The sequence below is a fragment of the Nomia melanderi genome, chromosome 8, assembly GCF_051020985.1.
Source record: "Nomia melanderi isolate GNS246 chromosome 8, iyNomMela1, whole genome shotgun sequence".
Classification (NCBI taxonomy): domain Eukaryota; kingdom Metazoa; phylum Arthropoda; class Insecta; order Hymenoptera; family Halictidae; genus Nomia; species Nomia melanderi.
Genome location: NC_135006.1, coordinates 9,201,407 through 9,227,543, shown reverse-complemented (window position 1 = coordinate 9,227,543; position 26,137 = coordinate 9,201,407). Strand labels below are relative to the sequence as shown.

Below are 26,137 nucleotides of genomic sequence, written 5' to 3'. Positions count from 1 at the left end.
ACCAGACGAGACGAGACGAGACGAGACGAGACGAGACGCGACGCCAGCATGACCCGCGCACGGAAGGGAGACACCGGGATGTGCACGCGCGCAAATACGTAAACATGCTCGCGCGGTTGCTTAATGTTCTCTCGTTACATGCACTTTCACGCCTCGTGCCCGTTACCCGTGAGGATAAAGTAGAGCGCGACACGACGTTCCTCTCGAATTCTTTGCTAGCTTCTTCTTGCGCACCCTCGTCGCGGCCGCTCCGCCCGCGCGCGCGACCGCTCTCCACGGTTTTTCCAGCTGGCTATGACGCCATCGGCCGCTCGCACAAAGCGACCTACGCGTGAATTTATCTCCGCTGATGGCGGCTGAATGCGCCAGTAAACGTCGCCCGCGCGATGCCTTTCTGTTAATCGCGCTGAACGCGCACTGCCATTCTCCGAGTGGACTTGTTTCTGCCCAACAGTAATTACAACCCGCCGAAAGAAAGAAACCCGCGACTCCCGTTGTTGCTCTCCTTTCAGTACTAATTAAACTGCTCCTTGAACGTTCCTGGAGACGCGAGGCGCCCGGCATTCAGACGCGCAGAGCAATCTCGGGTTCACATTTGTTGCTTCTCCTGGTCTGCGCGAGGTGTGCGATTGTCATTTATTATTGCGTATTATTTGCAGGGTGGAAAATTATGTCGTGGGAAAATTGGATGGATTTGAAAAGAATGAAATTTGAGTTGTATACGATTTCTTTAAATATCTGCGTGGGGAACATGTGAAATTGAATTTGGTTTTCTTTTGTGCAGCATCGTTCATTGGTTTATAAATTAATCGATACAGCACTTTATTTCTTGTTCAAGAATATTCATTATTCCTGACGTGCCATTAGTTTGGGAGATATATTTTATATTGGTAATTACTTATTGTTGTAATCTACAAGAATCTTTAAAATTAATGGTTTTAAGAAAAAATGACTTATTGTTCTCTTAGTAATTATCAAGCAGATGAAAGTAATTATATTTAAACCTGGTATTCAAGACTATTTTTAATTAAGAATTGCCGGAAACTATTGCGTCACAAGATTTATTGAATTAGACGAGTTTCAGTCACTTTCAAATTCAAATCTTTTATTCATTCATACATTTATATTTGATGCTTAATTTTTAACATTCACATAACTCCACATTATCCTGATACGCGCTAAAATATTCAAGCATCGAAATTACATTTACTACCGATCGCGTTATCATTGATTAACTTTTAACTATTGCTTGTGCGATTAAAATATTTACAATTGTTAAAAGCATAATATTCTAAATCTTTTACATAAATTTTCATCCTGAAAGTGTAATCCAATCTAAAATTTACTGAAGTATGATTGAATCTCAATCAGCTTTACAATATTCTACCAGTAATACCAAAAATTATTGAAACAATATGCTCGTCCTGTTACAATATACAATCGGTAAACAAAAATGAACAAACCGTGACGAATAATCATATTTGACATCTCAATGCAAAATACTATCACATAAAAAAAGGTTTACCGTTGAGCATAAGTCAATCTCCGCAGATCCCACAAATCGATTACATAATTTGGAAACACGAACGCCTTTCCCTGGGGGATACATTTAAAGGAAGCAGAGGCTTGCTCCCGGTTCAGTCACAGCTGTTTCATAGAAGGGGGACAAAGCTTTCAAGGTGATCGACACCGGAGCCGACACTTTGCGAATCTTAGCAGATTGTCGGCCGTTCCTTAAGCGTTTACTCCCCTTCCCGATGGAGTCGTCCGTGGGAAAGTTTCTCCAAGAAAGCCGGGCGAGGGATTGAGATTTTAAGGGTCAGCCCCGGTCTTGGGGAACCGAGGTGTTCTGTATTGTCGAAGGTCGACCGACTTGGTATAACCGTTAAAAGGGAGCCGGTTCGTTGGCTTAAGAAGCAGTGGTAGGGGAGTGTGTAAGGCGAGAAGACGCGAGACGTCGTTACGCCCAGAGTCACTCTGCGGCTTGGAAATGCACGAATCCGTATCGTGCTTTTCCTCATCGCCAAACGTTTCGCATACGCCTTGTTTGTCGAGTCAAAATGCAAATGTGGGACTAAAAGAAAGAGTTAGCAAACCAACCTCGAAACCTTTGAAGGGGAAGGAGGAGCTAAGGAAAAGAAAGATATCGATAATTATCAGGTATCGTAAAGATGGCACATTCTTGGAGTTTCTTTTTTGTTTGGCGAACAAGAATCGACCCGAGTGAGTACGGAGTGGAGTAAAATTAAAAAAAAAAGGAAAAACACGCACACACAAGTAAGCACTGACGTTCCCCCTTTTAATTGGTACTCTCGCCTATACGGCGTGTAATCCGTTACAAAAGCGACGCGTCGAAACAGCAACTCGCGACGATAAAGATCACGTATGAAGGAGGCGTCACGTCGACAACCATCATTGCCATTAAACGCTTCAATACACGGCACCTCTAAAGCTCCGCATTGTTACCTCACCTGCGTCGCAATACGCATCGCCGTCACAAAAGAGGAATTCACGAATTCGCGGGCGCCGCCGAATGGGAGTGCCGCGGACCCTTTGTGACGTGGGGATCCAAGAGTGAGAAAGAATTAAAATTTAAGAAAGCCTCGAGCAGAATGATTCTTCTGTCGACGATAATTCAGAAATATACGAGGAAAGGAAAAAAAGATACGGGGGCGAGATTGAATATCGAGGGAAACGTTTAGTGGGGTGGGGTCCGCTTAAGACCGTTCAAGTGGCATCAGCTCCATTAAGATCGAACAAGTCGCGGGAAAGAAAGATACTTCTGCACCTTGGTCATTCATCGTTTTTTCCTTCCCCAGAAAAAAGATTCTCTCCGGCGGTGGTGAGGATCGCGAAAAACGCGAGCTAACGATTTCCGTTCGTAGGAAGGGCTAATTATTACCTCCTCGAAGACACCCCGCATCTTCATTTCCTTTCTAACCACCACCTCCCTCACTGTCTCTCTTTTTTTTCGGTAGCAAAAGCAGGTCGTAATTAGATGCTAATAATCAGCACCCTCCAGGAGGATCACACTCTTTTCCTCTGTTTCTGCTTCCATCTTTCTCCCTCTCTCTCTCTCTTTCTCTTCCTCTGTTTCCTCTCTTCCTCGTTCTCTTTCTGTTTCCCCAAGCTCTCTCTGTTCCTCTCCCGACGTCGCCCCGTTGCAACGGGGCGCAAGAAATCCCAAGCCCCTGAAGAGCTTATTATTATCCTAATTATACAATACTATAATGAATGACTTCGCGGCTCACCCTCTAGCCCTTACTCTCACTATCTTCCTCCCGGCAGGCTCCTCTCCTCCTTCCTCGTTTCTCTCCCTCTCCCGATCTCTTCTCCTTTCTTCTCGTTCACCGTTGCTCTTCTCCGGTGCACTTGGTGGTCGAAGAGTGGCAATTCTAGCACTCGCGCGCTTTTTGTCAAACCGACTACGGAACTAGCGCCATCTCCCTCGCGCCCTTGCACCCTATTATGCGGCCGGCCTCGTCTCTCCGTGCCCGTTTTCTCTCTGTCTCCTGGTGTCTGTTTTAATTAGGCACTTCGCAGATATATATACGGTATCTACCATGCAGTATTACGTAGGTACATAACCCAGCCGAGCGCAGCCCAGCCCAGACCTAGCCCAGTCTACCTACCATATTCCGCCTATACTCGGCGATCCGACGAGCTTGAATGCGGTTGATGGGTGGTTGAGTAAGGATTATAGACGCAGGTGACACATACACGTTACCTCCGAGAGGCTGAAGTCGGGGGTGGCACGGTCCTGATGGGTGGGTGCCGGTGACGGTTCAAGGAGACGTTGAAATAGAGAGACGAAAAGAGAGAGAGGAAGCGCGAAAGGGAGAGCAACCAGAAAGGGAGAAAGTGAACGCGAACGCGCGCCCCGCCGCGGGAGGGAGAGAGAAAGGGCGAGGGACACGATTCTGCAGAGACACACTCCTCTTTCAATTCTCCTCTCTCGTGTGCATAACCTTCTCTGACTGACTGCTGATAAGAGCACGTGAAATTGTCTTAATTGGCGAGAGAGCCAATCTGGAGTGATCGAATGAGAAGAGCCTCTCGCGTTTCTGCCACCTGACTCCTCCTCTCGCCCTTTCTTCGCGGTGGCCGCGTATAGATCGGTACGCGACGCACGAAAGATCCCATTGTTTTCTTCCGTTGGCTCGAGTGCCGTTCGATCGACGAGTGCCATCCGTCCGGTTTCTACCTTGTTTCCCTGCGACCCTCCATCCCGCGGATCTTATACGTTATTAGAACCTATCGATGGTACCCGAACAACGCTGTTCGATCCTTACTCCGCGGTCGACGAACATTTTCCGCCCTTAGCGAGTTCGTTAAGAAATTTCAGTCGGCAATTATCCCCAGCGACCTATATCCCGTGACGAGACGCGAACGACCGTGCGGCTAACATCCGCGCGAAAAGGGGAGGAGACGAGGCTTCTTAATAGAATGATCCGACGTCGACGGCGTATCTCGATTCACCCGGAAATCACGGATGAGTATGGAAAACGCTCGTCGATTCTGCGACGAGCCGCGCGTTAGCCCGCCAGGCGGAAGCAATCTTAAAAATTGCTCCCAACGGCACCGAGCGAAGGCCAAGACTCGAAGGTTGAGCTGGTTGCCTCACATTGTCGAGCATTCAGGGATCTCGGGTTATACAAGCCGCGCTGGCACTACCGGTTTCCCGCTGAACCGTACTTCTTTCCGTCCCCCCGGGATCCAAAGTGCAAGATCAACCTGACTGCCATTCTCACTGCCATTCCGGCTTGCTACTCTAGGATACTTCCACCACCACGACGTCAGCCTCACTTTCTGTATGTGTGTGTTTGTGCGTGGGTGTGCGTTTAAGGGTAAGCAGGATAGGGACCCCGGAACGAAAGATTAAGAGAAGAATGGAAAAATATCCGGGCATGTAGCAGACTCCGCTTACCGAGTCTCTATTTTGCTCTAAGTTTCCCTTTCTCTCTCCGTCTCGATTTCTCTCTGTTATACTCGGCTTCGCGTTAAGTCGTTCGCGTGTTTACTTCGCTCGACTTGCTCGCTCGCGGCACGGAAGAATACAAGGACGGTCCTCTGCTTCGTCGTCGTCTTTCCGCGTCTTTTACCCCTACCACCCCTTTTTTGTCTAGAGAGGTTCGGTGCTCGAAGAAAACTAGTCTAGAGTAGTGTGCATATTTACCGTCATCTAGACGTGGTGGGTCACGTTTTGTAGGGATGTTTGGAAACTATGTTTTACCGCAATACTAGAAGCAATTGAAACTCATATGTCTGTCTGAGATGTCTACGGTTTAGTAAAGGATTATTTGGAGGACAGTAAAATGTTCTGGATGGCTACGTACGTGGTCTCTTAATCTTCTTAGGGTTCTAAGTTTTAAATTTGATAGAGAAGTTTTAAATTTAAGACACAATTACTTTCATTGTCCGCCAAATTGATTTGTTTGGGAACTACTTAACATTTAATTATCTTTATACCAACTTGATCGAATTACATAATTCACTTACATCTCTACATGACAACTTGTTTCACGAACAACATTTGACTAGATTGGTTTGAAATCGTTTGTTTATATAAACACACTGTATCTTACACGCGACAATTTCTGAAAATGTCTAAAATTTTGTAAATAACTGCATGAGCTTCTGCCGTTTCAATTAATTTTGGGATTCAAACATCTGAAAGATTCTCAATTTCTCTAAATTGCTTATTCTTCGTTTCCACCACCTTACAGAAACAGAAATCCTTTCAGCTGACAGTAGAAACGCAATAACAACGTTATATGATCTTTCCCGCTATGTTTCATTGAAAATCTCGCCAGGAGCTCGCGCGAAAATTGTAACGTTTCAATTAAAAGAGAAACAATTAATTTCTTAATCAGTGGCAGTCGCATTGAAGTCCCGCCCACAAAGACGACGCACAAAGAATCGCGACGTTCAAAGTGCCTCGTTCCTCTAACGGCGCGGCGCGCTCCTTTCCTCAGTTTTCGGTGAGATCCACCGGAGCGGAGCCACCCCATCGCACTGGCCCCTTTCGGCGGCCTGTATGAAGTCTCGGGTCACTATTACTATACAAATTACCCGCCAATTAGTGATTTGCGCTTGTTTTAACCGCGTTAATTAATGAACGCGAACGGCAAACTTGCGGGGAGCCTCGATTTTTTCCTTTGCCGAGGCAAGGAGAAAAAGCGTGATTCCGCGATGTTCGAGCGCAGCCTGTATCCACGTTCCCCGCATACTCTACACAACCTTGTAAAAGTTGCCGAGGCTCCCCCGGTGAAGGGCGTCGAGATCTTCTTGGACGATACACTGTAACACGTTCTTAATAGTCTCTTTGAACCGCGTCGCTTGCCATCCCGACGAGGAGATGTACACACCTCTTCGCGACCCTCGCCCCTTCTTCCTTCTTCATCTTCTCCCGCCTGCGTCAGACCACTTTCAATATCGACCCTTAATTAATTATCGGCAGTGCATTAGCATTCTCCGATCCGCGAGAATTAACGTCGGGGGTGGATACCTGGCGGACAACTCCGAAGGAGAAAAATTATTTTTGCCCTTTTCGCGGTTCCTACCCCCTAGCTTCAGCTTTTTGTGTACGCTCGCTCGGTGTTTCGGATGTCGTCAGGCATCGCGTGGACGGATTCTTTGAGCGCGATCGGATGTCTACGTCTGTGTGTACTAATTAACGTCTAGTTCACGAAATTTCGCGGCGAAGTAGTATAAAATCGGTTTTGTTCATTTTATTTGTGCTTTACGTTCCGCTGTCGTCTGAGATATTTCTATAAGAGATCGTCGGACTATTTCGATATGTCCCGGCGAAAAATAGCTGGCTTTACAACCCGCTCATTAATTCGCTTTTACTTTGCAGAGAGTTTTACTATATCCAAATGGAGAAATACGCGAGACAAGCGGTTTCGGAAGGACTGAAGAACGTCGATGAACTTCGGGTCTGTGGAGATTCGGAAATCTATCGGGTTCTCAACCTTCATTACAACCGAAACAACCACCTCGAGGTAAGAACGTTTTTTAAATTTTTATTATTACGAACAAATGGATATTTGAAAGCTATTATATACTCTCCCATTGAATTTGTAAAAAAAATCTGATTTCGGAATAAACAGTGTCTTGAGAAGTTAACGACAAACCTAGGAGTCATAAGAGGCAACGTTCTTAATATTTTTGCTTTTTTTGAATTTTACGATATCTTTCCATTTTCATTTTCGAAGTTTTACAATTGACGTTCCAATAAAATCTGGTCCAACGCGAGTGTCGACAATAACGAGAAAATTACGAGATTGCTGCCGAAATCCACGTAATTACTCGCCAACTAAACCGGTCCTCGCACGTCTCGTTCTTCTAGCGGTTGAACTGCCGCGAATTCGAATGCATCCGGTTTTCACACCGGTGGCCGATTACGTTTCCTCGCAAATCACTCGTACATCTCTGTTTTCCATTGTGCAGAGCAATTTACTTTCGCCACAGGTAATGACGCTGATTGTATTTTCAGCCGCGCTGCCTGTGCGTGCACATGCGGAACAGCTATTTAATATTATTTAACGAGTCTCCGGTGAAACCTGGAGGCCCTATTCTTTTCGTACGCGGTCACAATTGCGACCCGCTTGACGTGTAATTAATTACTCGTGTTCGTTAATAACCCAAACGTCCTAATTATAAGTGGAAACTCTTAGCGCGCGCGCTCGCGTCTCTCGTTAAGCGATACGTAACATCGCTTTTAATTCTGCGGATTCACGGCTCCTTCGTTGAACCGTAATGAACGCGGAGGAGTAATCTTTCTCGTTTGTGCACTGGATTTACGCGTTCTCTCGTCGGCGAACCGGCTGTCGATTAAACGTTGGACCTTTTTCTCCCGCGCCACGCAATGTCGGACCATCGCCGAACTTTCTTTCAACCCTCGTGCACCGTCAGAGGTGAAAAGCAAATCGTTATTACTAATTACATTTTTCGTCGTAAAAATATGTTAATTAATTTTGTGCAAACAGTTTGTGTATGCTTGCCGGCAGGATTTGTGAAATTATATATAATGGAATTTCGTTATAGTTTACGTGGAGTAAGAATGGACGTTTAAAAAATTTGTTAAACTAAGTAATTTAGTAGAGCTAGTGTTTAATAGTTCCTCCTATCGTTTTCGTTGAATAATATACAAAATACATATGAATGTTATTGCAGATCAACATGAATTGTTAGTATTATATGAATTAAATACAACAAGTATGATTATAATGATTATCTGAAAGAATTATAAATCAGAATGAATTATAATTGTTCTTTACGATTTCGTATTATTTTCATTTTATTTACGAAAATAGTTTCGACTTCATTTTCACGTATTATCAAGTTGCAATTTCCTCGTACACGAAGCGATGCAGTCCTTCACGCTTTATCTACTGACAATTGTTTAAAAATTTTGCTTTTCAAATAGCAACGCGAGTTTCTGTTAGAAAATACATGAATATTTAGAAATCGAATATTTATAATTAAACGAATCTTTATCCGCTATAAGGATTAATTTACTTGATCGTTGACGAATAAAGATTTCATCATGCAAGTGTGAACACTGTCAACGAGCCGGGGGCATCAAAGACACGTTTCAAAGTCCTCGCGTTCGCCGGACTGGATCTAACAATTTCGTTAACAATTCCAGGTGCCGAGTAGCTTCAGGTATGTCGTCGAGCAGACGTTAAAAGAATTCTTCAAGGCGATTCAGGGCGGCAAGGACACCGAGCAGAGCTGGAAGAAGTCAATCTACAAGGTGATCTCAAGGCTGGACGATCCGGTGCCGGAGTACTTCAAGACCCCGAACTTCCTGGAGCAACTCGAATGAATCAGGAGGTCGCGTGGCTCTTACTCTTCGTGCTGTACGGGCTCGTCAGCGCTCGTCGGCTCCCGGTAAATACCAAGAAAACAAGTAAAGAGAAGAAGATGGAACGGCCCAGCGAGGAAGGATCGCATCCGCCAGGAGGTACACGTCCTTCGCGTAAAGCGCGTTCAGGTATCCTTAAACTAACATATCGCAGAACGAACGTGAGGTAGAGAGAAAGAGAGATTGCGAGAGATGTGGGAGAGCTTAACGTTAGGGAGAATAATAACGCAAGGAAGAAGGAGAAGCGCAGCGTTTACGGATGTGTGACGAAGTACCGCGTATCGAAGGTGGATAAGAGATGAAGGTACGCGATGTACGGAGACATCGATCATCAAACCGGAACGAAAGAAAGGGAGAGAAAAGAAGAGAAACGATGAGGAGTGCCGACAGAGGATCAGGCTGTGACCTAATCACGAGACGACATCCGCGCGCGAGACAGGTCGGAGATGTTGTTCTCTGAGCTTCGTGTGTTCGAAAAGCAGAAAGAACAGATTCCTGACCAGGCGATCCTATTCACGGATCCTTGGTGCACCTCGAGTTACGTTATTAACGAGGCCATGAGACGCGTCGCCCCGCCCTGTTCTCGCCGCGGCGGCGCAACACCGATATCAAAAATCACGACGGACTTGGGAGAATTCCGAAGAGAATAAGGACGAGAGAGAGAGAGAGCGAGAGCGAGAGAGAGAGAGAGAGAGCGAAAGAGAGAGAGCGAGAGAAAGAGAGAAAGAGAAAAAGAGAGAGAGAGAGAGAGAGCGTGGTCAATGAAACGGCAAGGATTCACGTGTATACTACACCGCTTCGAGCGTCGAGCGAATTGTTTCGATATTTGTTGCGTACAGTCCACGGATCATACCGCCTAATTTTAAGACACTACTCGTTTCCCGGTCAGATTTAGTAGATGTAGAAAAAACAAATCGTGCAACATTCTGTCCACGGCGACGAGCGAGTGGGCGTGGCTTTCGTTCGACCAAAAAGTTACAACGAGGTGCACACAGTACCGTCGTTTCGTCCATTTTTTTCTTTCAATTTTTCGAATCGAAAGATAGCCAATGTTTACCGTTGTTGTCTAATCGTGGAGCGAGATCCGCTGGACGGATCCTCCGCAAGCTTCCGATTGAGAGGCAGAAGAGGAACCCATCTCGTGGATCTTCGGGAATGACGGGGGACGGACGCGTTGCCCTCCGTCCCGCGTCGTTTCGACCGTGTCGGAACAACGATCAAGTCAGTTTTCACGGGTGCGTTCGCGCGCTCGCGGTAATCATTCGCCACGCTGTGTACCTCGTGTGTGTGTGTGTTTTTTCTTTTCGTTTTTCTCCAAGCCGACATCAGTGTGCTTCGATCGAGCACCGCACAGACGCACACCCATCGATCGTCGTCCCGACAGAGATTTCTTTTTTCTAGATCACGGCTGCAACCAACCGCTTGCTCGGCAACGAGCCCCGACCGATTCGTTCAACAACCGAGCGAACATGGCGATTCACGGCGAATCGACGAATCGGACCCAAAGTATATATAATAATAAACGTCTGTTCGTTTCTTTTATCCGCGTAACGAGAAAAGCGGCAAATTATTTATCGGTGAAATTAGAATGGAATATATCAGACAACCGGCAACGGGCAATTATAAATGTCGTCTGACAGGGCTAACGCGGTCCTGGGATTATTTCTCTTAAGTTGTACATAGATAATTGTGTTTCTTAGCGATCGAAAGTCAAAAGGAAGTGGGTTCAAGATCGATGCGACGATACTTGCCTCGATTCGATGCGGAAAATAGACGCGCGACGAGCGCGCGTCGACACGGTACGGGCAATTCCCGGCGGTGCTTCGGCGAGTGCCGCGAATTCCAACGGTGGATAAACAGCGACGCGTCGAGACACGTTCGCGCGAAACGCGGCGCGACGCGATCCGACCGTTGCGATCGCAGACGCGCAACACCCGAGGACTATTTAGCATTTTTTTTCGCGGTGGACAAATAATTACGCTTTGTCGCTTAACCAATTATATTTTCGCGAGGTCCGTCTCGGCGGCCAGATGAGACGAGACGATGCCGGGGAAGAAAAAAAGAAATTCTTTTAACGGGCGAATAATAAGTTTCGTGGTGTTGGATTGAGACGGGAATACGGCGCAACGGAATCGTGAAACCACGTGTAACATTTACGTAGAAATGTTTTTTATTAATGGTTAATAATTGATAGACACGAGAGAGGTTAGGCTAGTCGCGGTGACAGAAGTACTCTAGTAGCAGGAACGACAAAAGGGATGGGCAGAAGAGAAAGAGAACGAGAGAGAGGGAGTGTGTGTGTGTGTGAGAGAGAGAGAGAGAGAGAGGGAGAGAGAGAGAGAAAGAGAGAGAGTGAGAGAGTGAGAGAGAGTGAGAGAGAGAGAGAGAGAGTGAAATAGGAAGAGACAGAGAAACGATATTTAGAGAACGAATCGAGCATCGGCGGCTTTCTAAAGCGTTAGAAGATTTTAATGATGAGGGGGAAGGATAACACAAATTATGATAATAAGATTAACGAGAGATGAATTCACTAACGTAACGATGGGGAGAGTAAACGTGAAAATAATAACCGCGAGCCGGTGCGTAACTATATACAAAGTAGATTATTTTAAAAACTTATATATACACATATATATAGAAATATATATATGAAGAAATTTTTGAGGATGTATATATACATGTAATTGCATATCAAATTATATGTATATATATATGTTAAAGACTTATGAAACGAAGAAGAAGAGAAAAGAAAAAATAAGGAAAACGGATGTTGGCGCGATTAAAATTGCGTAAAGAATGTGTGACAAAAGGGTTAAACGCCTCCCTCATTCCTCTTGTACCCGATCTATTACTCGGAGACACACGGACACACATATACACACACGTACGCAGAGTCACTGGAGACACAAGCGCGCATACGTACACATTACGTGACACACTTTGAACGATGTAGAAGCCACCCGCGGTCGTACATTGTACAGGGGAAGAAAGCGCAATGTTTGACGCCTATGCGATCACACCGCGAAAAGATTTCGTTTCCGCTAGACGGTTTGTAGATAATTTATCGTAAAAGGTATAATAATTATGATTATAAATATATCTTGGATGGTAGCCCAGTCCCTGTAACTTAACCTGCATTCCTTTTTCATTATCACTATCACTATTATTCTCGCTATTACGTGCACTATTATTATTAATAGTTATTACCATTATTATTATTATTATTATTATTATTATTATTATTATTATTATTATTAAATATTATCGGAATCATTATTACAATTATTATTATTAGCGCTATTACCATTATGTTTTAAATATTCTGCGGAAACGTGACAAATTTCACTCGAGTTATAATTACCGATTGCGTACGTCTAGTGGCATAATTGGTGTCTGTCATCGATTTAGTTTTCGTGGAAATATTGGATCATTCACCAAATATATGCTGTCCCTCGTCCCGGAAATCCTTCCCCAATTTCTGTTTCTCTTTTCGTTTTCTGGTAATTATTCGCGTGGACGATTTCTCACCGATTCGCATGACTTTGTAATTTGTCGGCGAAGTCATTATTACGAACGAGTATTATCTATACATGTTACCGCCGTTTAAGCCTGGTTTTCCAGATATACGCTAAAACATTTTTAACATTTGTGTATTTACTGTTTCGCATTTTTTAAGGAATTTGGGTTAAATTTTAGTTAAATGTAGATGAGTTTGGCTTGTGTATTTAAATTTAGTAATAAGTAAAATGATAACTATAATTTATTATTGGGAAATTTCAGAGTAACGGGTACCCGGCAGTTCGAATTAAATTGACCAGCCCAAATCTAACCCAAATCCGGTGTATAAAGTGCGGAGTATATGATTACATTTACAGAGAGCAGTTGTTCAAAACAATGTTCTTGATAATATATTTTAAGGTCATGTAAATCAGTGACCAAAATTTCAATATAACCGTTAAAATTGTTTATGAATATCCCAGAAACAAAAATCAAATGGCGATATGGTATATGGACAAAGGTTATTTCGGATAGAGCACTCAATTATGAATTTTAAGGTCATCCAAATCGGCGAGGAATGGCTAATGTAAATAATTGCTTCCTTTTTCTTTGAAGATCAAACCTTTCAACCCCTGCCTCGACGTCTTCGACAACGTTTCGTCCACGTTCTGGCATTTAGTTATTATTGTATTTAGTTATTTTATTATGACGACGATTATTATTATTATTATTATTATTATTATTATTATTATTATTATTATTATTATTATTATTATTATTATTAAGCATGTATTATGCAATGTACACAGGCAGAGGAAAGCAAAAAAGAAATACCACACGAAACACACACGTTTTTTGTAAGCGGTGAGTCTTAACCTAGTCACGAGTCACTATTTTTTAATTTTAACGATCAATTTATTGATTATTATTTTATTTATTATTTACGACAATAAAAGCGAGACATTGGACTTATGTTTGTATTCATTTTCGGTCATTCTGTTTCTTACTCCTACGTTGATACGTACCACTCCTTTTTACCCGACACGCCATTCCCTTAATGTAAAACCTTTTTTTTCGCGAGGACAAAAATCGTAACATTCGGCGAACCATGTTCAAAATTCGTCAATCAGCTACCTGGCCTACCTTCTATTCGAAATGAACGAAGAAAGCGACAAGGACTTCCTTGACTGGAAACCGGGTATCGTCGAGTCGAATCGCAGCGTTTCGAAAGACACGAAAGAGCCTCCGTGTCCACCCGTACGATAGTTATTAAAATAGTGTGGGGGTGGGAGGGTTGAGAAAAAAAGGAAATTATCGTTTCGGAAATACGTAGGAAAATTCGAAAAAATTTCAACTCTTAGATACTAGACAGTGGCCTAACGTTAGTATCTCCTTCGGCGCTGGCCTAAGATTTTGGTCTAAACGTTTTACGGGGAGGAATAGAGGAAGATAAGAAATACGATGTATTCGTTGTTTAAAGGGGGAAAAACCGTAGGAAATTTTCGGGGGAAACGTAAGTACGTACCTGGGGTCGCGTCGAGGCTCGACGATTCGACACCGCGATTTCTAGCCTGATCGCGCGCCATAGCCGCGTGTTCTTCTTTTTTGTCCTTGAATCGCCACGTTATTCGTAATCCAGAAACACTTCACGCCGGGGGGAAAAATTCGATGGAAACATCGAACTTCGAAGGAAATTTAATCTACCAATGCGCTATGCGATCAGCATTCTCGCCGCTTTCGACAAATTGCGCTCATTTATGCCGCAAACACTTGTCGCATACGTTTCTGTATATCTGGCCCGAAAAACGTTTGAATACTTCTCAATCGTTCGAAAAGCACTTTGAACAACCGATCGACGGGAAGTGATCGTAAGGTTATATTCGACGAAAATAAGAATTTATCGATGTCATGGAATCAGTCGATTATAAATATAATTATCCGTCCGTAACGCTGCTGTGGTTTGGAAACGGGACGCTACAGAATCAGGTCACATACTGATTCTTTACCGTCACGCGAACGAAGACGAAGCGCGACGTTACGGGGGGGAACAATGTTTGAATAAGTTACTCAATGGATCGAGGAAATTAGTATCAACGAGATAGTAATGTTATTTTTGGTGAATAAGTTTAATATTCTAATGAGCACGCTCGTTCGAATCAACGATTAACAATCTTCCTGATTTCAACGGGACACACAAGAAAACGAAACGCATTCGTGGATTAAAACAGCGCTCGTTTCGCGGAACTTTCGAACCACTTTACGCGTCAACATCTATTTGAAAACCCTCCTTAAACCCATTGAACAGCCTAACCGGAAACCATTGAAGAAAAACAGCAAAATTCTCGTACAACCACGAAAAAACAAATCCATCCATAAACTTCATCATTCTAGCGACGAATAGAAGGAACCGTCTATTCCATCGAGAAATTGAAAGAAACGCCAACAGATAAATAGCCGTGAAGAATAAAATGGAAACCATTAACGACAGTGCCGATTCGTTCAAGCGACTCAAGCCGAACCGAAACACGATTCCATCGCGCACGTTCGCTTAACAAGCATAATATGGCCAACAAAAAATTTCAGTTTCCACAGTTCGACGAACGTCCGATCGAGATCCATCACTGAGAAAAATCCCGAGTCATACTTCTCATCGCAGGCAAAGCGTGGCTCGCGAGCGTTCTAGCTGAAACTGGGAGAAGAACCGGCCGTTGATTTTCCGTGAACCGAGGAAAACTATTCGTCGGGGCGTACGATGAATCTCGCGTGAGAAAGAAAGAGAGAGGGGGAAGGAGAGAGAGAAAGAGAGAGAACGTGCGAGAGAGAGAAAGAGGGAGAGAGCGAGAGAGAGAGAGAGAGGGAGAGAGAGAGAGAGAGAGAGAGAGAGAGAGAGAGAGAGAGAGAGAGAGAGAGAGAGAGAGAGAGAGAGAGAGAGAGAGAGAGAGCGAGAGAGAGTGAGAGAGAGTGAGAGAGAGTGAGAGAGAGAGAGTGAGAGAGAGAGAGAGAGAGAGAGAGAGAGAGAGAGAGAGAGAGAGAGAGAGAGAGAGAGAGAGAGAGAGAGAGAGAGAGAGAGAGAGGGAGAGAGAGAGAGAGAAAGAGTGAGAGTGAGAGTGAGAGAGAGAGAGAGAGAGAGAGAGAGAGAGAGAGAGAGAGAGAGAGAGAGAGAGGGCACGGAACCAAAGGGGTAAGGAGAAAAAGATCATATACGCAAGAGAAAAGAGAACACTTTCGATTTCTTTCTCCGTCGATCGAGGGATCAATGATCACTGGTCCTGACGCGAAGGATGAACCGCCACGGATCGAGGTGACGAGTCTGACGTACGATGGTTCACCCGCATCCTGCTCCCTTTTGTCCCGCTTCCGAAGCTGCAATCAATCGATTGATCGGATCCTATAAGGGAAACGATTGAGCGACGCGAAATCCACGGACCGGCACGGTCTCAAAAGAGTCCGTAGTCCGGGGATGTCGCGCAAGGACAAGGCGCGGGCGGTCCTGAGAGGGTTTCGCTGAAAAGCATGGGCGAGGGTGAGGGAGTCGGGGCGGGGGTGTGAGGCCGGAGAGAACGAAAGGGATTTTTCATATTTCTGTTCCTGTGCCGGGAGTAACCTCACGGAGATAACACGAGTCCGCGCGATGCTGTTCGAAGTACGAAGAAACGAATGGTCGCGAAAGCGAATGGGAAAAAGAAAAGGAAAGGAAAGGAAGGGAAAGAAAAGACAAGGAAAGTAATTGGAAGGGAAAGGAACGAACGAAAGCCGATTGACTCGCCGTTATAACGTTTCGTGCAGCGGGGCCGAGGCACGGGGAACAAGTAACGTATATAGGACTTGAAGCGAAACGATTTTGATAATTAACAGACACACACAGACGAACGGAAATGTGGATGAAAAAAAACGCGAGAAATCGAAAGAGACCGAGGATCACGAGAATTGGTAATTAAAACGATGAAGAAGCTAAATAGGCGACACTACGTAACATACCTAAACGCGTAAGTCTTAAGGAACCACGTGTAAGCAGAATTAGTTAATAGTATTTAACGTTAAACACTTGCAAGCTATTAATTATTATATAAATGATTAAACTCGAGGTAATTCATACCAAAAAAAAAAAAGTATAAATACTTAATGAAAACCGAGCGGAAGGTCGTATCACGCTGCAGATGGACGACGGAAGATACCCCGATATCTGTGAAGTTTTAAATACGGGAATTTAACAGAGAAAATGGAATACAGAGAAATGAAGTAAACAGACACACACACACTAATTAACTAATTATTACTGTACGATTATATATTATTGCTACGATTATTACTATCGAGTTCGAGAATCGTCGTGATAAAAAAAATGAAAATGGATTAAAAATCGATAAAAGCCGTACGAATAGGAATTAAGGATGGTGAGCGAGTGCAGGATTTACTCAAGGTTAGAATGAGGATAAACGAGAATCTTGCGTGTGTTTTGTGCGATCAGTGTGACAGTTGTAGAAAAAGAGAGAAAGAGAGAAAGGGAGAGAGTGGAGGAGAGAGTGCAAGGGAGAGAAAGAGTAAAAGAGAGAACAAGAAAAGAAGGGTGAGAATACTTCGAAGTACGTTCATCGAGAATAATCATTCCTCAAACTATTAGAGATGTAATTAGGTTATACATATTAATGACGAAATCGCCATGCGATCACGGTGGACGGAACGTGACGCGATACGACCGCGAACGCGCGCGATAGAGAAAGTTAATTGAAAGAGAAAACAAGGGGGGATGATGATATGTATAGTAAATGATTCCAGATGTTTTTTTCCGCGTTTTCTCCGTAGAGTCTCATCGTGAACCGAGTAAAATAATCGCGCGCCTTTCGGATTGGGCGCACGCGTGCGCGCAACGCGACGTTAGTCTTTATAGTATAGGGACGCAAGGGAGAAGAAATTCGAGTATGATTCGGTTACAGTGTGACTGCGACGAGGAGCAACAAGTATGCTAGCGAAACAAAGCGGAAGAGAGAAAGTAAAAGAGAGAAAGAGAGAGAAGAGAGAGAGAGAGAGAGAGAGAGAGAGAGAGAGAGAGAGAGAGAGAGAGAGAGAGAGAGAGAGAGAGAGAGAGAGAGAGAGAGTGAGAGAGAGAGAGAGAGAGAGTGAGAGAGTGAGAGAGTGAGAGAGTGAGAGAGAGAAATGAATGCGGAAGAGAGAAACAGGATGCATGCAACGTAGAATGACGAGGAGTTACATTTTTATGTGAGGGAGCGCGTGCGTATGCGAAGAAACTAAAAGGGAATATTTAATGAAAAAAAAAATGAAAGCAGATGATTAGGGGTGAAGAGGAAGAAAGAGATACGGGGAGTATTACTGATTGTTGACACCGAGTGAGCAAAAACTTTCTGTGTGATAATCTCGTAGTACACGTAGCACGTTAAGTCTACAATAAGTTTCGGTAGGAGATTTTTAGGTGAGAGCGACTAAACTTTTTAAAAAGGGAGGAGAAAAGAACGAGACGAACGAAAGGAGAGATTGATGTAGGGTGAATGAGAAAATTTTTCGAATCCTTCGGTCCTGGATTCCGAGAGGCGTGCCCGTTCTTATAATGTTTGAAGAGCATCCCTCGATCGTCTATCAACATATCATCGCGTTTGTCTTACCGTTTAATTCGCGAATGAATCAGTTACAGGAAACTCGTCGAGATCGTCGATTACTCCAGTCCGTCGAATTAATGTAGGGAATTTAATTTCTTTCTATTTTATAGGTGAAACGTAGTCTTGTTGTATTGAAAAATCTTTCATTCGCGACCACGAGGTTCGAGACGCTTTCCTCGGTATCGTTTACAGTACAACAGGCAGTCGATACTCCTGCCCCGAGCACAGACTTCACCCTTTGCAGGCTGCGATGTTCCGACAGGATTAATTTATCTTCGCGTACGATAATTTCGTCTTTTCCGTTGATACGTTCGCCGTGAGTTATGCAATAGATTTCGTTCACCGCAGAAAAGTTAACGTTCCTTTTCGACAGGGATTGTTTGTTCGGAACGAGAATAAAGAGAAAATATTCAGTCTGAAATTTCGCAAAATGAAGGGACTAAGAGTCGAGAGAATTAGTTTAAGTAACGTCTTTGGCTGCTTTCCAAGGTCTATTTCGTGACGAAAGTAAGATAGAGAGGGAGAGAATGACAAAGGACGAGTGAATGTTGAATCAAGCGAGAGAGAGGAAGCGAGAGTGAGATGAGAAGAAAAAGAAATCTTTAATAGAGGTAGCGAAAATTCTAAATTAAAGTTCCTATCGCTTAGCCTTCTAGCTGAACTTCGGCGACCAGTTTCGAACGAACAACCCCTAGTTCCTGCATGAGTACATTGATCGCCGTTTAACTACCTCGAATTAGACAAAAACCAATGACGGCAGCCAACAATCGCCAAAACCAACCTGCAAAGTGTAAACTCGCACCCTTTACGTATCTTTACAACTACGGAACGAGAGTCTCTTGATACTCGAGCTCTCAAAACACTATTATCCCTCTATCGATCCCAAGGCTACGATCCTCGTGCGCCTCGAATCGGACTTGGTCGGCGGAAGAAAGATTTCACACCACGTCGGGACATTCCCCGGAATTGTCCCGAAGGAACGGTGCCTCTCGTAGTCCATAAATCGCGGCCGAGGACTCGTCGAAGTCGGAAGTCTGCGGGGTGGGTGGACGTTTAAGGGGTGGATACCGACGAAGAAAAATCGGGAACGGTATAGTGGAGCGTGTAGGGAGCCAAGTGTCCTTGATGCGACCGTCGTTGAAGCCACGAAATCTCGCGATCTCAACAGGTGATTTTTTCGGTTCGATGGAGGAATAATCGGGAACGGTGTTCGATACGGTAGTAGGGTTAGTGGCGAACAAGTTGTACAGAGTGAAAGCATGGAACCATCAAGGAGAAACGATGACGAGAGAGAGAAAGAGAGAAGGAGAGGGGGGAGAGAGAGGGAGAGAATGTGAGAGAGAGATAGAGGGAGAAAGTGAGAAAGAGAGAAAGAGCGAGCGAGAGAGAGAGAGAGAATGTGAGAGAGAGATAGAGGGAGAAAGTGAGAAAGAGAGAAAGAGATAAAGAAAGAAAAAGGGAAAGAGGTAAAGAGAAAGAGGTAGAAGGGCATAGGAGAGAAAGGAAAGAAAAGTGAAGAGAAAAAAAAGTCACGACTGAAAAGAAATCCACGCGAATCGTGATTTCGGAACCGAGTTCGGAGCCACGGGCGATAGACGTTCGGCGCAAACCGATCCTAGTCGAGAGAAAGAGTGAAGACTGGAGAGAGAGAGAGGGTGTGAATGAGCGACGAGCGGACGGAAATCGGCTGAAAGGATTGATCGAACGTGTGCTGTGCGCGATAGGGACAACGAACGAATGCTTTGAGGGAAAAATTTGAAAAGATTGAAAAAAATTGAGCAAAAATTATACAGAGATAGCCGACCTCCTTGCCTACCGGGGGGTCCGCATATATGTATTGTAAAGATACAAGACTAGTCAAATGATAGCGAGAGCGGATACGAGTGAGCGAGAGAATGGGAGGGAGTGAAAGGGAGGGAGTGATTGCGCGCGACAGAGTGAATCGAGAAATTATTAGACCAGTTGTAAATGTAAGTTAACGAAGAATTTTCTCCCCAAACCTTTTCGTGCACGATACTTTTGGCAAATCTTTCGCGAACGTATGAATGCATCCGAGAAAAAGCTGAAGCGCGAGATTTTATGTACGTGACGATGCTTAGACGGTATGAATTAAGAATCGTGAGCGTGAAGAATAAGGAGGTGCGAGATATAGGAAGGATTTTCATTTTGTTTGGAGGAAACGAAGAGAAATTAAGAGAAAGAAAAAAGAAAAGACGGGAATTAAGTGGCCCACGTTTGAATCGATTGCAGAAGGGCAGGCAATACGCACAAAGCACCAAAAGAGTACGACACATGCTGAAAAGTGTCGCTATCTACCCAAACCCCCCAACCACCGATTGTGAAAGCAACGAATGCCCAGCCGGAAAAAATAGATAACTTTAAAGCTGAACAAGAACCTGCTTGTCAGTGGAACATATTTTGTCCTCACCCCGTTCCCAGTTTAGTATAGATAATATCAAAATTCGGCATCTCCTGCCCGATTCCAAATAGAAATAGTTAATCGCGCGTAATCTTCGCGTAATTCGTTGCGTTGCGAGATTTCATTCTCGAACGATTATATTCGCGACTTCCTCCCCCCACCCCTCAATTTTTCATCACTCTCATCTAGCGATCTCCCCGCAGGGACGATACCGGAAGAATGAGAAAGTGAGAACTCGAGGAAACTCGGGTTGGCGTCCTTCGCAAAGAACTTTTTCGATTTTTTTTTTATTGCAATTCCTGGTGTCTGTGAGCGAGTCGAGGAGCCCGATGGAAACAAGGAATGTACTTGCGTGTACCCGAGAAGAGCACACACAAGATATTTGGGAATAGGGAACGATGTTTTAAATATCCGATATGTATTTCTTGCGCATATGTCTCAGCCAGCGAAACTCGTGCTAGATTATACACTTATTATCGTATGTAGGGAATCGTAGGTGTATTAAGGTTTAACGATACATTAACAGAAATAAAACAAGAGATAAAACAAAGGAACTTGTGGAAGAAGCGAGAGAAAAAGATAACTTATTTAGTGAAACGAGGAGGAGAGAGAGAGAGAGAGAGAGAGAGTGTGTGTAAGAGAGCAAGAGAGAGAGAGAGAGAGAGAGAGAGAGAGAGAGCGAGAGAGAGAGAGAGAGAGAGAGAGAGAGAGAGAGAGAGAGAGAGAGAGAGAGAGAGAGAGAGAGAGAGAGAGAGAGAGAGAGAGAGAGAGAGAGAGAGCGAGAGAGAGAGAGAGCGAGAGAGAGAGAGAGCGAGAGCGAGAGCGAGAGAGAGCGAGAGCGAGAGAGGGAGAGCGAGAGAGAGAGAGAGAGAGAGAGAGAGAGAGAGAGAGAGAGAGAGAGAGAGAGAGAGAGAGAGAGAGAGAGAGAGAGAGAGAGAGAGCGAGAGAGTGACAAAGAGAGAGAAAGAGAGAATTAAAAAGTGTGAAACAAGTGTTTTAGCAGCAAACATGCAGAAAATAAAACAAAGCAAAAATACCTACGTTGATGTGTGAGGATGTGAGCTAGATCGCCACGTTGAGTCCAATGAAGTCCTCAGAGATAATATACAAGCGCAGACCCTCCGCAGATTGAGGTGAAAGACGAGACGCGAGAGCCAGGGCACCGTGTCGGCCATCTTCGTCGTGCCGGGACAAAAGTGCACAAGGGTTTTGTATAGTTTTTTAAAGGAAAGGGGCAAAAACAAGAAGAAGTATCACGCCAAAAAGACAGACAATACTTTAATAAAATAAATGTTAGTCGTTAAATTTCGTGGTGGACGACGGGTCGTGCAGCTCGTACAGGGGATACAAAGATTTCGAACGGAAATATTTTTTTCGAAAGGTATACCGATAAGAAGGAAGAGGGAAACAAGACACGGCGCGACGAACGATGGTACTAACTTTTGCCCGGTCAGCTGGAACGTCTTGTAGGAATATTGTGGGAATTGTTTTTCTGCGCCCCGGTCGGCTCGAGTTTTCAAGCCGGACTCGGGGCAACCTACACAAGCAAGCACATTTTCGACTTGGCACCTCTGTCTCTCCATTTCCGCCGAAGATCACTCGAACGGATCCACAATCGACTATGAATCTTTTGGTTACAGCGGCACACATGCGTGGCTCCTGGTACCGGAGCCGTTCAAATGTTCTCACTCGATAAACGAGCGATACGATCGAAAAAAAATTCGTCGTTAGATTTTATAGCAATGGCGGTGAAATTTTATATCAACTAAAAAAAATTCTATTTTTAATTATTCCACCACTTCCGACCAAATATCGAAAAAATTGAATGACCTCTAGAAAGTACAGTGGCCAATATTACCGATAACGACCAATACTCTTTAGGTGGTAGTCGGTGTATCGTTTGAATTGTAGAAATATTTCCGATCGCCTCGCTCGATATTTCAACCGGTTTTCGTTGCAATAGCCGTCGGCGAGGTTCGTGCATACTCCGGCCTCGCGACCAGCTGTCAACCCCCGCGACCATCCCTATCACACGGGACAGAGGTTCCAGGCTCGTCAACCTGGCTACTTTTCACGCAATACAATATTTAATGACTATATACCACTTTCAACACATGGACATTCCTTTCGTACGTTTTACCGGCGTTTTACTGAGTTCGCTTTCGACACGAGAACTTTTCGGATCGATTTCATTGCTGTCCTAGGTTGCGCACAATACAACACACAGAGAAGTTCACGGCGCGGGTACCGTCCCTAATCGTTCTGCTCACCGGCCGACGGGAACGGGACGGTACCCGCGCGACAGAGACTGAAGAAAAAATTCCGTGTTTCGGCAAACACCAAAAAGAAAAAAAAACTCAGCTCGAATGGCGGGCGGGAACGCGCGCGCGCGCGTCGCGGCGCGCCGAGCCGAGCCGCGCGGCGCCATTCCCGTTTGTCAGCAGAATACACAACAGTGAGTGCTCGGCAAGGCGAGACGCATCAATCGCCTAGCAGCACACCCACACACACGCGTACAACGACACACTAACGCACGACTGTGCACGCGTGATCCGCCCGGACACGTGTTGCGCACGGGACACGCACACTTACACACGGTCACACTGGACACTCAACACAGGTACACGCAGTTTCGGCCAGAATCTAAAAGACACATCAAGGAAAAAAGTACAAGTTTATCACGTTGCGCCTTAATGTTAAAAAATAAAAGTTGATCAAAAGAGTGGAAGATGAGAGGAAGAAAAAAAAATAATGCGAAGCGTATTCTTAACCAAAATCGGCCTTAGTATATACTTTTCCGGGGCCGAACGGTGACAGACGACGCGCGACCTTCCACGATCGCGAAACCCCTGACCCTTTGCCCTCCCCCCACCCCCGCTCCCTCGAGAAGATGAAAAGAAAAGAAATCTCTTTTCTCTAGATTGTATAAAATGATATATTATAAATATATGTATACATATAGCGTTGTATCCGCCGGCGGTGGGAAGTTTCGAAACCTCGCAGCTAGCTCAGCAAATCACCGAACCATCGAAAGATTTTAGGAAAAATTCGCGTTGGGTGCGTCGAAGGGAGGAAGGGCGGAGATAGGAGAGAATGGAACGAAGAAGGAAACAATTTTTTCTGTTCCCACCGCGTCCGGCTGGATTCAAAATTCTTATGGTCTGCGTGGTACGTTGGGCAAAGGGGAAACGGTAGCGCCGCCGTGTCAATGCACCGGAAGCGACGACGCAATGTCGTTTCCCCGACCGGTCGCGACGTGGACGCGAGATCTGTCTTTCAATGCCCCGAAATCTCGATCGTCGGAAGGTCTCCAGTCGATCATCGTGCGGCCCGCGACACTCTGCTCCCGCAACCCCCGCGATTTCAGCCCCTCGAATCCGACCCCTGACCCCAAACCCTAACCCAACCCAGAAATTCCCAATCCGCTCGAGAGCAACGAGCGACCAGAGATCTAGAACGAATTGAAAACTAAAAAATAAGAAAAATATGAAAACACAGTTAAACACCCATCCGTCAGGCGAGAGAAAGCGATGGAACGAGAGGCGTTTCCTTTCTCGCGTCAGCGAAGAAAAACACTTCCTGCATGTGAACAAATTATAAAGCGACAATGCGAGTGGACGGGTCACCCGGAATTATTCTGACGACGCTCGTCTTCGGACGGGCAGCGACTGTTGGATCAGTGAAGGCTAGAGCGGTTCGAGGATGAGAAGAAGATGAGGAGGAAGAAGGTCGGAAGACGAGGATGTGGAATAATTGCGAACGGGGATGAAATGTGAAAGAAGTGCATAGGACTCGACTGTCGACTCGCTGTTTCCCGCGGCCGGGACGAAGGAAAATTTGCCAAAAATCCGAGAGAATCGGTAAACTTGCAACTTAGAGAGAAAGGAAGGATGAAAGAGAGCGAGAGAGAGAGAGAGAGAAAGAGAGAGAGAGAGAGACGAGAGAACGAATATTTAGGAGGGATTAACCACGTATTATCTCGTCACGTAGATCTGCGGTATTATTTGCCATCCGTTTTTTAACGTATCTCCGAGAGACCCAACTAGGACTCAAAAGTAAAAGGAAAAAGAACAAAAATATCGAAGAAGGGTGAGGGTCACCAGTACTCGCTCCGAAATATGATTCGAAAACGTAGCGCTGCGATGCGATGGACGACTAGGCTTGTGAACTCATAAAAACTAAACATTCCATTAGGGACAAAATACTCGTTTTAATAACGCTATTTGTATTAGCTAAATTCGAGGTATTTGTTGGTTAGCGTAATGCTGTGAAAAATAAAGCGCTGATCACTTTAAAATTTTGAGAAATCGATTTGCGTTTTTTAAATATTAACAGCTTCTAAATAAAAGCGAATTAAAAAGTAAATGAATTACTCGAATTGCTAAAATTACGTATTCAATAAATGTTAATTTAACCTGTTTTAAATCAGTATAGAATCGTCAAATTAAAATCGGGTGAACCCATAAATTATTAAAATTATATCTTAGTCTTCTCTATTATAATCAAGAGGAATGAAATATTCCGTCATATTTGTATTCAGTCACGAGCTCGGCCGACGTCATCGATATTGCCCGCGCTATTGGGCCAACTCGTTTACCTCACCGTACCCATCAATTGTTTGCGAAAGTCAACGACAGCAGCCTGGCCAGAGACTGCAGCAAAAAAGCAGCAGCGTCAAGGAGCGATCGTTTCGGCAAGCCTTCTAAAACGTTTAAAATTCGTCACGGATGCAATTCGTACGCGCCGATCGACGGACGCGCGGGCGCCGATCGTACAGAATCCCCCAATAGTTTAACCCGCTTTCAACCCCTTCGAATAGCACGCGACGATCCAACTGAACCGGTCCAATCCGACAGGTATGCAAACAGAACCGTTCGAACAAACCAACGCTGGACACATGAGACAATATATGATACATATACACAAACCGCAGCAGCAGAGAACATTGGCGACACGCGACAACGCAACGCAACGGAACGCAACCGAACAACGCACCGCGCATTCATCGTAACTGACGTGCGCACAAGCGAGACAGACACGCGCCGCAATCCAACCGTGACAATGCAAAAACGTTCTAAAGAAGGAATTGGACGAGAACAAAAAGAATAGAAGAGAAGAAGAAGAAATGCGATCAGCCACAACGAGGCGTAATGCCCCGATAATAAAGAGCGTAGAGCGTTTCGGGATATCTGCTTTCGAGAGAAACAAACAGGAACGAACTTGTATAGAGGAAAAGGGAGGACGATGTCCTTCCCCGAATTAGTCTTCAGTGTACATAGAGTAACGATATCACCAATAGATAATAAATAATAATCATGCAAACAAGCAATAATCACTGGGTACAATTATTGCTCGTTCGTCCAATTCGTCGATTATTCGGACAGGTACTCGATAATGCCCGTCCTAAGGAGCGATAATAACGGCGTACCGACGATAGCCAAGATCACGACCGGTACCGGTCGAGACACTGGTCAATCAAGATGGCTTAATATTTTGCCGATACCATGACCGGTTATCGAGAACGTTGTTTTCTTTCTTGATTTACGCAGCGAGGAACTCTATACGTATCGTATCATTTACAGGCAGACACAACGTCGAACGAATCGACGCCCGGTTTTCCTTTCGCGCAATCGAGCCATCGAATTGCCCGCAACCATACCTCGATTTATTTTTAATAAATAAGCTCGTTTACAGACAGACAAATGTCGAATCTGACATTCGACGACCGGTTTTCCT

At 44.7% G+C, this 26,137-nt stretch overlaps 1 protein-coding gene across 2 annotated transcripts in view; it reads left to right on the top strand.

Annotated features, from left to right (window-relative positions):
• The window catches only part of LOC116427547 (uncharacterized), a 76,368-nt gene that overhangs the window by 33,847 nt on the left and 16,384 nt on the right, over window positions 1–26,137 (top strand). For both annotated transcript variants that reach the window (XM_031978010.2, XM_076370171.1), the window contains exons 4-5: window positions 6,860–7,004; window positions 8,654–26,137. The exon at window positions 8,654–26,137 is cut by the window's right edge and continues 16,384 nt beyond it. In XM_031978010.2, the coding sequence (XP_031833870.2) occupies window positions 6,860–7,004; window positions 8,654–8,833 (325 nt within the window). In that variant the 3' untranslated portion in view covers window positions 8,834–26,137. The remainder of the gene's footprint in view (window positions 1–6,859; window positions 7,005–8,653) is intronic.